General features: G+C 39.7%; 1 protein-coding gene across 5 annotated transcripts in view; it reads right to left on the bottom strand.

Annotated features, from left to right (window-relative positions):
* The window catches only part of LOC107386751 (actin binding LIM protein family, member 3), a 64,296-nt gene extending 52,319 nt beyond the window's left edge, over positions 1–11,977 (bottom strand). For 3 of the 5 annotated variants that reach the window (XM_054731095.2, XM_054731094.2, XM_054731091.2), the window contains exons 1-2: positions 9,878–10,544; positions 4,979–5,143 (exon numbers count right to left, since the gene is read on the bottom strand). In XM_054731095.2, the coding sequence (XP_054587070.2) occupies positions 4,979–5,143; positions 9,878–9,896 (184 nt within the window). In that variant the 5' untranslated portion in view covers positions 9,897–10,544. Of the gene's footprint in view, positions 1–4,978; positions 5,144–9,877; positions 10,545–11,958 lie in introns of those variants that run through there. The other 2 variants (XM_054731092.2, XM_070555820.1) reach the window with 2 other exon arrangements.
* Between the last annotated feature and the right edge of the window lie 463 nt (positions 11,978–12,440).

Here is a 12,440-nt window from a genome sequence, read left to right on the forward strand (position 1 = left end):
CTGCGATAAACGTATCATAGTTTCTTCGTATGATCTGATTGTTTTATGTAAAGTTTGGATCCTGGTATACATATTTACTTTGATTTGAGCAGCTCTGCGTTATCTTGATTTATCATATTATTATTATTCTTTTTATCATAAATAATTGCTGATCCAGTTGGACCTCAGAGATTTCAATAATCAAAACAGGGCAAACGCCCAAAATGTTCAAAATTGGTTCAGGAAACACCTGATCCACGTCTAAGTGTTTTGGGCTTCACAAGTCTGATTGGTGGACAGTTCTTATTGGGAGAGAGTTTGGACATGCAGGAGTAACTTCTGTCTGATTTAACGGCAAACAGTTTAACTTTACATAAATCCTTTACACCAATGGTTAGATACATTAGTTACAAGAAATATTTAAAGGAAAACAATGATTTTCAATGATCTCGTTTTTCAATACATCTTCTGTGATCTTGAGTATAAAAGACTGCCTTGTAAGTCATTCTCTGTGGAATAATAATCTCTGCCGCTCCTGTTTCAGGAAGAAGAAGTAAGGTGGAGGAGTTGGGGGTGGAAAACAGCAGGATTTGCTATCTCACTCATTACTATTCATGACAATCGAACATCTCACCTCTGATTGGTTAATGGCAACACCACTCTTCCGCAAACGTTAATGTTTAAATCTCCACAAGTAACACAAGCCTCATTGAGTTCTGCCATGTTGGAGTTGCTAATGCTAATGGTTAGCTTCTACTAGGGCTGTTCACTAAATCAAATTTTAATCACAATTGTCAGCTGAGTTTTGAACGATTATAAACACAAAATTCCATGTTGTCGTTCTTTTTTTAAAACACAGAAACGGTTTTGTTACCTGTAAATGACGCTACAGTTTCGCCGATGGCTGCCGGCTTCTTCAGGCTGACGCTGATAGTGGCGCGTCACTTCCTTCTCCGTTTATCTGCGGGCAGCAGAGGACATTATCGCCCACTACTGCCCGCTCTCCCCTCTCCGACGATGCAGTCCCATGCGTGGTCCAGCGTGTAAACTCCGTCGTCCCTGTTCATGGTCCCACATCCACGTCTCCTTATGTCGATTGCTTCCTTGATCCATCCTTTGTATTTTTGTTGTTCAGTGGTTATGATCCGTGTTGTCCCAGTCCATTATATGGTTTTCTCTTAAGCAATGATCTGTTACGGCTGACTTTTATTGTACTTTCTGCTTCTTCTTTTGCTGCTCTTGTATGTTTTCGATTTGCCTCTTTCTCGCACTCCTTTCTGTGTTCTATTGTTCGTGTGTTGAGTTGGCGTCCGGTTTCTCCTATGTATGTTTTATTGCAGAGTTTGCATGGGATTTCGTAAATGACTCCACATTTTTGTCCAGCTGATATTTTGTCTTTTGGGTGCACTAGTCTGCGGGCAGTAGAGGGCGACAACGTCCTCTGCTGCCCGCAGATAAACGGAGAAGGAAGTGACGCGCCACCATCAGCGTCAGCCTGAAGAAGCCAGCAGCCGTCGGCGAAACTGTAGCATCAATTACAGGTAACAAAACCATTCCTGTGTTTTAAAAAAAGAACGACAACATGGAATTTGAAATAATGCACAGCAAGAACACACCTAAGATATAAAAACAAAATGAGCCTATTATGTGCTCTTCCCTCATGGTTTACGCCGAGCTGCAAATTGAGCTCACCTCCCAGCAGAGTTGCCAACTTTTAGCAACTTTGCTGCCATTTCTAACAACTTTTCAGATCCCCTTCTGTCACTTTGTTTTTCCTAAAAGTACCAAGCAAAAAAACTACAAACATTTCTGGTACTCCTTAGCTACTTTCTGGACTACTAACTGTTGTTGATATTTCCTGCAGGTTAACAAAACATTCAGTCTGTGCTCCAGACCATCCTTCCGGACATTAGAAAAGCAAATTATGTAGTGACGTGTCGGTCGCAAACAAAACCGCTTTCAGAGTCGGGTTCCTCTTGGACAAGCCGGAGTGACCGACACACACTGTACTCGCAGGCTCCTGAACCGCTAAAAAAGGGCAAATAAAATAAATAAAATCAACATTCATTTTAAAATGATCTTAAATAATCGAGATCTCAGTCTCTGTCAAAATAATCGTGATTATCATTTTTGCCTAAATTAAGCAGCCACACTCTGCTCCCTACTGGCTGCAAAAGTCATTACAGGGTGAGTCTGTGAATGCTAATTTACAGTGTGATGTAGGCCTGTGTGGCTTTTGTAATCCAATCGTTTCATTGTCAATTTTATTTTGGCGGCTAATGCAGGAATTATGGGTAGAAGACTATCTTCACGTAAGAGCCTGCATGAGAAACTCAGAGTGGCTGTGATTATATTTAAAAAATAACAAGTGACATGGTTTATCTGTGAACTTGGTCTTTTGTCATTATGGAAATGCAAAAATATTTGTTTCTTTGTTTCTTTTGTGAAGGATTTGGGGAATTCTGTATTTTTGCTTTGCTTTCTTTCTTCTTCTTTACTCGTTTCTGCTTTTCTTGCTTTTCTTTTGTTTGTTTTTCCAGCTGCTTTTGTCATTCGTTCACCTCCCTCTGTAGTTTCCAGGTTTTCCGGTTGTTCTTTGCCAAATCCTATCCTGTTTCTCTTGTGTGTTGTTTGTTGTGTTTATGAAGTTCTATAGTAAAGGAGGCAAATTATTACATGCTGTTACTCTGTCAGACCAGGGGTGCCGCTAATGAGGCTGGAAAAGGGAGAAGGGAGAAGGAGAAGAAGAGAGGGAGATAACAAGATGGCGTACCGCTGTAAGGCTTAAAATAAAGTGTTGAACTGAGAGGTCACCTCCGCTGCCTGATTACAAACGCAACATTTTTGTCAGATTGAGTTTTGCTCTTTCATCTCTTCCACTCTGGCTGCTTGTGAAGCTGTACGTTGTTTTGAACATATATTTTATTGGATCCACCGTGTCTGACGAGTGGCTGCATTTGGGTTCCCTTCATCACCACCACACACAAATTCCAGGTGACAGCTAATGAATTATTCAAGATATTAAATTAGACAAGTTCCGCCTCATGTTATTTGTCTCCTTACTGAAAAAAATCCCAAACTAATAACTAATAATTTTGTTTTACCAAAAACAAAGATGCAAAGACCTTTAAAGCTAAAAGCTTAGACAGAAGAAGCAGAGTAGATGAAAAGAAGATAACAACCAGAGATGTCTGCTAAAAGCTGACAGTTTAAGTCTTGTCCATTTCGTCAGCTGATGCCCACTCAGTCCATTAGCCTGCTGTCATTAAGCTTACTCTGCAAGATCAAATGTCCATAAGGATAAAGACTTTCATATCAATAAGTCTGGTTTGTCATGTCAGAAAGGGCGAGTGCATCAGTTGAACAAACAATCAGCCAGTTATAGTCAACAATCGATCCAACAAACAGCAAAAATTCTGCACAAAAAAAAACTCCTTTCTGAGGAATGCTACATAACACAAAGATTAGTGCTTTCTATAGAAACCCTTTGGAGCTTTGTCGCTGAGCACACTGAGGCAATGCTAGCTGCCGATCAAATGGAGAGAACAGCATTGTCTTGCTTTGGGACGGTGAAGGTCCCAGCCTCTAAAAAGAGGGTTGGCTGTTAGGAGTTTAACTACAGGCTGAATACCTGCTGACTGCACTGCAAAGCTGTAGCTGCTGAGTCCAGACCTCCTTAAGTGGATTCAGTCCCATCTGTTCTCAGAACGAGCTCAACCGTGACAACAAATGCATAAAAGACAATAATGTCCATGTGAATGCATGAAAACACAGGTGGGTGTGGCCAAACTCACACTGCACTGCAGAGCAGAAGGGAAGCAAAAGGGAGAGAGTCTTCTCTTTTTCTTAAAGAGCAATTTCACTGAGAAACAATCTTTTTTATTTGTTCTTCTTGAAATATGGTCAGTCATTCTGAGTTTCACTTTCAGGCTGAAAGTGAAAGTGATCTTCCTGCATTTGGCATCACAAGAAAACAGACGAGGAAACGCTCGGGTCAGAAAAAGCCACTCAGATCTGTGTCACACTGAAAATTAGCCTTCACGGACTCATCCATCTTGGTCACCGACCGGGTAACGCTGTTGTTGAATCAGCAGAGCGCTTCTCGGTAGTAGCAGCTAACTGTTAGCGTTGACAACTCCACAACACGACAGAACCCCTTCAGGCTTGTGTTATTTGTGGAGAGCAAATGGAGTCAGTGGATGAGTCGCGTTGCTATTAGCCAATCAGAGATGAGATGTCTGAATATCATGAATATTGATGAGTACGATTTCAAATCCTGCCACAAATTCGTCCACCTGTCCTCCAGGTAACTTCTTCCTGAAACAGGTGTGTTTAGTTTTCCACTGAAAATGACTCACAAGGCATTCATTCATGCTAAAGTTCACAGTAGATTTATTGAAATTAATTTTCCTTAAAATCTTCCATCATTAGACCCACATGCTGAATGTATTCATCATAGAAACATATTAGAAAACATTTTTGATTGCAATATTATTGATGGATACTCCACAGATATTATGTGCAATAAAGCATTCATGGTTTTGGCATGAAAATACCATTTTTTTTCAAATGGACACACTTTCAAACAAGATATCTGCCATATTTAAACAAGTAGTCTCCTAAGGTGTGCAAGTGGTATTTTATAAACCTTTATTTTGGTCAGTTTACATCAAATCAGTATTTATTTGCTAAATAAAAAGCAACCTTTGCAGTGTGACATGCACTGATTTGACAGCTTCAAATCTTTAAGGATGCAGAAAATAGTTCATAACATTATTCAGCAAGCGCAGAAACTAATAGTGACTCTTCTGTGTTGGTTCCTTCTTGTCTGAGTACCAGCAATAATTTAATATTTAATTATGCTAATTGATTTGGGTGTAACCCACACATGGAAAGCCATGCATAGGTCAGAGACTGGAAAACAAACCGATGTGAAACATTTTACGTTTGTGCATGAGAAAGAAGCAACTGAATGATAACAGCAGAGCTCTGTTTTTACCTTGGCAGGTGAAGCAGTGAACATGGAAGTGTGTGTTCTTGACACGCACCACCTCCCCATGACAAACCTCCCGACAGCGCTCGCACACGATGGGGGAATTTCCAGAGCTCGAGAGAGGAGAGCTGCTGTAGTTGTTTCCTCCATAGAGACCTGGCTGGTACTTCACTGTAAGGAGACGAGAGCAGAGGATCAAAACTGTGCTTCAGGAAGCTCCTTCAATCCTCATTTCTAATTATTTAAAAATTCAGATCAAAACGAGGGAAATAAAGAAATACTCCTGGACACACTCCATGTTCATAATCCCACTGCATGTTCTTCAGAGTTTTTAAGTTTTCAGCCTCTCTCAATACCCCAAGACAGTGGCGCCCCCGGAAAATGTTCACAGAGGGGCCATTGAAAATTTGGGGGTGGCAGCTAATTGGTCCCTCTGGTAACTCTGGGAGAGTTTAGCATGTTGCATCATTCTTTATTTAAAAAAATCAATACACTGTAAAAATATTTTAAGAAAGTACAAAAATAGTATTTTATTTAAATGTTTTCTTTTATATCAGGTTTTACAATTTATGCATCAAATACATTAACGTCAAATTTGAGAAACACAAACATCTGAGTAAAAACACCAAATTTCAAGGTTTTTTTTCAGTTACTGTTCAAAATTTGTAGTTTAAAATTCCAAAACAGTTTTTTTTTTTTGCCTATTGCTGTCTCAAGAAAAATATCCACTAAAGTTAATAGATACATTTATTATTATTAATATTTTTGGAAAATGGTGATCTTACATATTCAAATTGTGGTTTATCAAATGTATTATTTATTAAAATGAGGAATTCATTGGTTTTAACATTTATTTCTTGAATAAAGAAGATGAATGTATGGCTTGTGTGGACATGAATGTGGGGTCGGGGGTCTTGCCAGGGAGGGGCCAGAGGGGTGGCCAACAACTTTTGAGGGGTGGCCATGCCTCCACCCCCGGCCAACCCTTGGGGACACCACTGCCACCAGGACGATTTTCCAAAAAGCTGGTTAAACTGTGAGTTTTCCATTTCTGAAGAGCTATTTCAGTAAATTCAATCAACTCTGAGTATTTTCACTGTGAGCTAAGCATGCTAGATCTCTAGGACCATCAGCCTCTAATGTCCGCTGCGCCTCCAGCCTAGGGAAAAAAGCTTATTCACCAAGCCTTGGCCTCTTCATAAGCCACTGGCAAACCCAGGCTGAGGCTTCAATGCCAGGCCCAGGCTCCATGACCATCTAACAAGGTAGGCCTTGATGTACCACTGTTCATCAGTTCTGAAACTGCCATCTGCAAGGCTCTGAAGCTCTTCTATAATCATGGTTACCAAGGAAGTAAAATAAGACATTGAAGAACTGAAGGCTGCCATGACTTACAATGATGGGTGAACAGCTGGGGACTATATCGAAACAGCAGTGCACCATTATGTGTTTAGTAGATGAAATTAAGGCACTGAAAAAGATAAATGAGAAGCAACAAAGCAGAATAAATCTTCTGGAGACCCGGGTGTCGGGCATGGAACAACACACCCATATGAATGAAGTTGTAATCTCCGGACTATCTCTTAAATCATCATATGCCCATGTTGTGAAAGGGGAACCGAGAGAAGGGGAAGATAATGAACTGGACAGTTGAGCGGAAGCCCAAGTGGTGGGGTATCTACAAAGCAGGAACGTTCAGATAGACAGAAATAGTATTGAAGCATGTCATACAATTCAAACTAGGAATCAAAAAGCTAAACAAGTGACCAATCTACAGCAGGAGGAAGAAAACTGATTTACTCAGACAAAGCAAGAATTTGAAAGGGACACAGGTTTATCTTAATGAACACCTTTCAAAAATGAATGCAGACCTGGCCAGGAGAGCTAGGTATTTAAAGAAACGAGGGAAGATTCAAACTACATGGACTGCCAACCGTAGGGTTTATGTAAAGATTAATGGTAGGCCCGAGGAAGCCAGAGTTCTGTGTATTCGGAGTATGGAGGAGCTAGAAAAACTAAGCTGAGTACCTTGATGTTATGCCTTAGTGACATGTATGTGCTGTATTTGCTTATTGTATGGAAATTAAAATGGACATGAGGTTTTTAGAGAATGAAAGGATTAAAATTTGCCCATTTGAACATTTGCAGTTTAAAACATAAGGTTAGTGAATTAAGTTCCATCTTGACTGGAACAGCTATTCATGTAATGGCTGATACATAAACCCATTTGGATTACACTGTAGAGGACTCAGCTGTAGCCATAGAAGGGTACAATATATACAGGTTTGACAGAAACAAATATGGCGGAGGTACTGCTTTTTATATGCAGGGTCATATTCCGGTTAAAATAAAAAACGATCTTGGCATGTCTGGCATTGAAGCATTGTGGATTCAGGTTCACATTCCGTATCATAAACCCATCCCGGCATGCTGTTGTTATAAACCACCAAGCTCAAACACTCAATATTTAAATAACATGTCTACTATGTTTCAGAGGGCCTCTGATACGAACAGTGAATTGTTTGTATTTGAATATGTATGTATGTGAATATTGACTGGTTTGGATAACTGTTATATGAAGAAAACTCTGAAGGATACTATAGAATGGGCTGCATGGTGGCGCAGTGGTTAGCACTGTTGCCTTGCAGCACGAAGTTCGCAGGGTCGAAACTCGACCGCGGCCTTTCTGCGTGGAGTTGCGTGTTCTCCCCATGCATGCGTGGGTTTCCTTTCAGTGTCCTTGCAAAGAAAGGTGGCTATATTGGTCGCTGATTTGTTTTTGTATTGTTTTTGAATGTCAGAGATGTATATTTGTGAATGTGGAGATGTTATAATGGTTTCACTGGTAAAAATAAATAATTGAAATGGGTATATATTTGTTTTTTGTTAAGTAGCCTAATAATTATGCACAGTAATAATAGTAATAATAGTCACCTGCACACACAGATATCTCCCTAAAATAGCTAAAACTAAAAACAAACTAAAAACTACTTCCAAAAACATTCAGCTTTGATATTAATGAGTTATTTGGGTTCATTGAGAACATGGTTGTTGTTCAATAATAAAATTATTCCTCAAAAATACAACTTGCCTAATAATTCTGCACTCCCTGTATGTCCAGCCAATTCAGTAGACGTATTGTGCTGTTTGTTGGTTGCAACTTTATCATAACCTACCAAATATGTTGCAAGTTGGTGATATAAAGCTCATATGAGTGTTTTCCATTGCCTTCGTGATTATTTTACGGGCTTACACCGGTGTCTGGCAACTTCATGGATTGGGCTGGTTATATTTGGATTGGGCGGGTTTTCAGTTGTGATTGGGCTGGAGACTGTCAATCTCATCTGCCAGTGGAGCAGGAAATCCTCCTTCAAGCTTAGAACAAAGTTACCCTATGGAGCCGAAATGGAGCAAATTACTAATGTTTGATTTCATTTATCTGCACTTGTTACAGGAAAGGTACAGTTATAAGAAATAATTTCATGTAATCCATAAAACAAAAAGCTGATTTATACCACCCAGCTGAACATGAAGCATTTTTACAAGTTGTTACATAAAAACTTTTTTTGTTTCAGCTGTCTGAAGCATATGTGCACATTCTGCTCAGTGTCTGCTGCAGGTAAGACAACCGAACAAAAATAAAAACAGCAGAACGACAACTCTGGTGCTGATTCAATTCAGAGTCAGCTGTGCACAAAAATGCAGCATGCATAAGTCTGAGGAGAAAATCCACTATATTCTGCTCAATTCAATTACATTTCAGCTGCATCCCAGAGTCTTTTGCAATGGCAGTAAACGCAACAAGCTGGCAGGGTAAGCTGATGAGCTGTGGGTATGTGCATGCGTACAGGAGGAAAAAGAAAGAGGTAAAAGTAGGACAAATAATGTTGCATCCTCAGCGTGCTTGCGTGCATGTGTGTGTGTATCACAGAGGCTGGCATTGGTTCTGTAGCCAGATGGCAGCACAAGGGTTGGAACAGCACACAGAGAAATATCTGAGCCACCTGTGAATGGCTGCAAGAGGAAATGTGTTATTTTTGTGCATCTTTGTTATTATTAGTCATTCTAAACGCTGCACTGGTTTCTGGAAAAGGACAAACGTGAGAACGTGTGTACAGTAGAACTGATTTGGTGTTCGGACGCTGCTTTTCTTCCTGAGCTTACATCACTGACGAATAAAAAAAATCAAATGAAATTGCTGAAAAATTAGTTTGCCTGAGATAAAAACAGCAGCAGACAGGAATATGTGTGAAACTATTAGTGCATTTATGCATCAACTGTCACAACTTTTATTTTACACTTAAAAACATCCGGATTAGCAACAGAAGGCATTTTCCTAAAATAAACCGTAATCTTGTCCAGATTCTTCTGCAGCTCTCCTTTAAATGACTTCAATTGCAGAAAGGCTGTTTATTCTGCTGCTTTTGACAGACACACCATGACCTCTGACCTCTGGTTATAACAGCTTGGATAAAAACTAATGGTTTTTTTTCCCCAAGCTGTCAGCTGAAATGTCATTTTTGGACTTTCTCTGGGTGGTCCGAAGGGTTTCATCCACTCTGCTGGAGTCCCTTTGGTCCTTTTACAGTGTTGGAGAATCAGCGCATCCTCGCCTGTGTCTTTATTGGGTTAAAGGTCTCTCTGAGGCAGGAAGATACTTTATGCTCAGTAAGGTCAACTTAATAGTGACTCTGAGTATTAGATGGTTTTATTACATTTGTGGTTTTGTGATTAGACATTTTACCCATTTCTCCAAATCCTTAGACATTTAAGACTTTAAACTCTAATTGCTAAAACAAAACATTTCCATCACACTAAAAGGATTCCCTAAAGCCGGTAGAATAAATTCACTAACAGAAACGCACCGAGTCGGTTTCACCCTAAAACTCAGGAGGATGTCATTACCATTAGTCGGTCCGCTCATGATGAGAAGTGGAGTCCCAGCAGTCTGAATAACCTTCAGAGTGACTCCATCAGCCTGCAGCAGCAGAACAAAAGCACCAAATATCACCACGCGCGCTCTCCAACTCTCAGTCCCAGTCCGAGTTGAACTCTCACCCCTCCTCCTCTCTGGTTCTGCCTGGAGAGGGATTTCCCTGCTCCTCCCGAGAGGAGAGGATTACTGCACCTCTCCACCCTGCGTAAAGGCGAGCATCAACTGGATACGGAGGGGTCGCTCCTCATATCACGCCTTCAGACGAAGAATCTCCCTGCAGAAAAACAGCTCCTGCGTGCATGCCGCTCCGTGCGCCTCCTGCTGCGCCTCCAGTGAGCTCCCATGTCCGGGCTGAACGCTGCAGGAGGGAGACTTTAGTGAGAGGATGTCTACGGAATGCTATCAGAGAGCGTCTCCCTGATGGTAGCGCTTTGGATCGGCACAGGCACGGCGCAACAGCGCTGCTCAGCGTCCAAGCAGCGCGGAGCCAATGTCTGCTTTGGAATAATAATAATAATAACAATAATAATAACAATAATAATAACATACTGCAATATAATCTAATATGTAATAAAATATGCTTTGAGATAATTATTAATCAACAAAAATAATTAATTTATAAAGCCTACTACTAGTATTAGGACTAATAGCAGCAACAAGAATGATCACAGCAGGAATAAAATACAATATAAAATAGAATATTCTTTGAGATATTTTTGGTCCAAACAAAAGCAAAAACAAATAAATGAATAAACAAACACTTCTACACCTATTACCATTAGGCTACTTTTACTGTAAAACTTAATAATAAACTAAATTTAAAATAAAACAACACTAATACTTATTCTAATAATAAATGAAGGTAGAAATAGCCTTTTTTGTTTCCCGAATAAAATCAGGTCTCAAATTTGACCTTAAATCATTTTAAATATTTAAATTTGAGCAATAAAATCAATTTGAAATCTGTCAGTTTGGAAGTGCATAACCAATAGGTGTCTTTTTTATTGTATCATCTTTTTTATTTTAGCTATAAAAACCTTTTCATCTCTGTCTTTATAATGGGAGCGTTCTGGGTTAAAAGAGCACATTTAACCATCAGCATCACACAAAGCATTCAAGCATGTTGTGTTTTCATAGGAGCCATTAAATTTAATTATTTTCCATAATTTAGGAACTGCAAACTTCAAAGCCCAATCAGTCATTTCCTAATATATAGATGTTATTTTTTCTTTTAAAAATAATGAACTATGTATATTGTGTAAATATCATTTAGGCATTTCACTTATTGGCATTGTCAAGGTTCGTATGATGGAGCTGCTCAAATATTCATGCAGTGTTTTTTACCTGCTTTAACCTGCTTTGAGGAAGCTAACCATTTCATCTATTAATCTATTAATCTTGCATCAATTAGGTTTAAATAATTGAAAACACTTCAAAATGCCTTAATTTTGTCTGTATTTAAGTCACAGTTACACTGATGTGCGGCTTAAAAGATTCATGAAAGCACCAAAGTGGAACAAAATCACTAAGTAGCATCACTTTGTCTGCAGTGACAGAGAATCACCAGCAGGTGGCAGAGTGAGTTCAGAAAACAGCAGCTCTTCTTCCTGCAAATGACAGTCATGCTTTCTATGAACATCATCGTTGCTGCTGCTTTTCAGTCAAACATGCTGAAATAGATATAACAGATTTGCAGTTTTATATTTAATAAGTCAAAGATAATTAAACGTTTGTAATTCCCACCCTGAACATGCAGGCTGATTGTTCTTTCTCGTGCAACAGTATCCAACAACAAAAGATGTTTACATGGACAACATTTGGTCTGTGCTGGCTCACTTTCCTGTGATTGAAAAACAATGTGCAGGACACTTCCTGCGAGTGCTGGCAAACCGGCCGATGACACATCCCAACGCCTCCTGCTGATGAATCTGAGAACTTTTCCATTTGCTTTCAAAGAAAGACAAAATATCTGAGCGGTTAAAAAAAGGGTTGTGGCACACTTAAGTACAAAATTCATCAAACAGCACAGGGGTGTGTTTTGAACTCTTACCGGATAAGACCTGCTTCTATCTGCAAACATCAGCAGGAGGTTTGGATCTGTCAGGAGGATTTGACTCGTATCTCGGTGGACTTTCTGTTTCTGATAGCTGCTGTCAGAATCACACGTGAAAGTCCTCACAGGGCCAGGCAAACGGCATGTCACATGAAGCGTTGCATCCAGTTCAGGTGTGACTGATGACTTATTGTCACTTAAAGCTGCACACACAAAGGTCAATTCTCAGAAACACACAAAATCTGTTTCCCACTCCAGTTAGGACTGTTTCACATGCAGCACTTTCTTTACGTGTTTTGCAAAAGACTCTTCAGTAAACAAAATAAAGGCAACATTTCTGCATAACTGGTTTTCTGAAAACAAATGTGCATGTGAGATTTGGAGAGGTTGATTAAAACCGTCCTTATGTGGCAACTTTTGCAGGCAAATACATAACAAACAATATAAAAGATGATAATTAGCAAAGGTGTGCTGCAGGA

Source organism: Nothobranchius furzeri, chromosome 10 (assembly GCF_043380555.1).
Source record: "Nothobranchius furzeri strain GRZ-AD chromosome 10, NfurGRZ-RIMD1, whole genome shotgun sequence".
Taxonomy (NCBI): domain Eukaryota; kingdom Metazoa; phylum Chordata; class Actinopteri; order Cyprinodontiformes; family Nothobranchiidae; genus Nothobranchius; species Nothobranchius furzeri.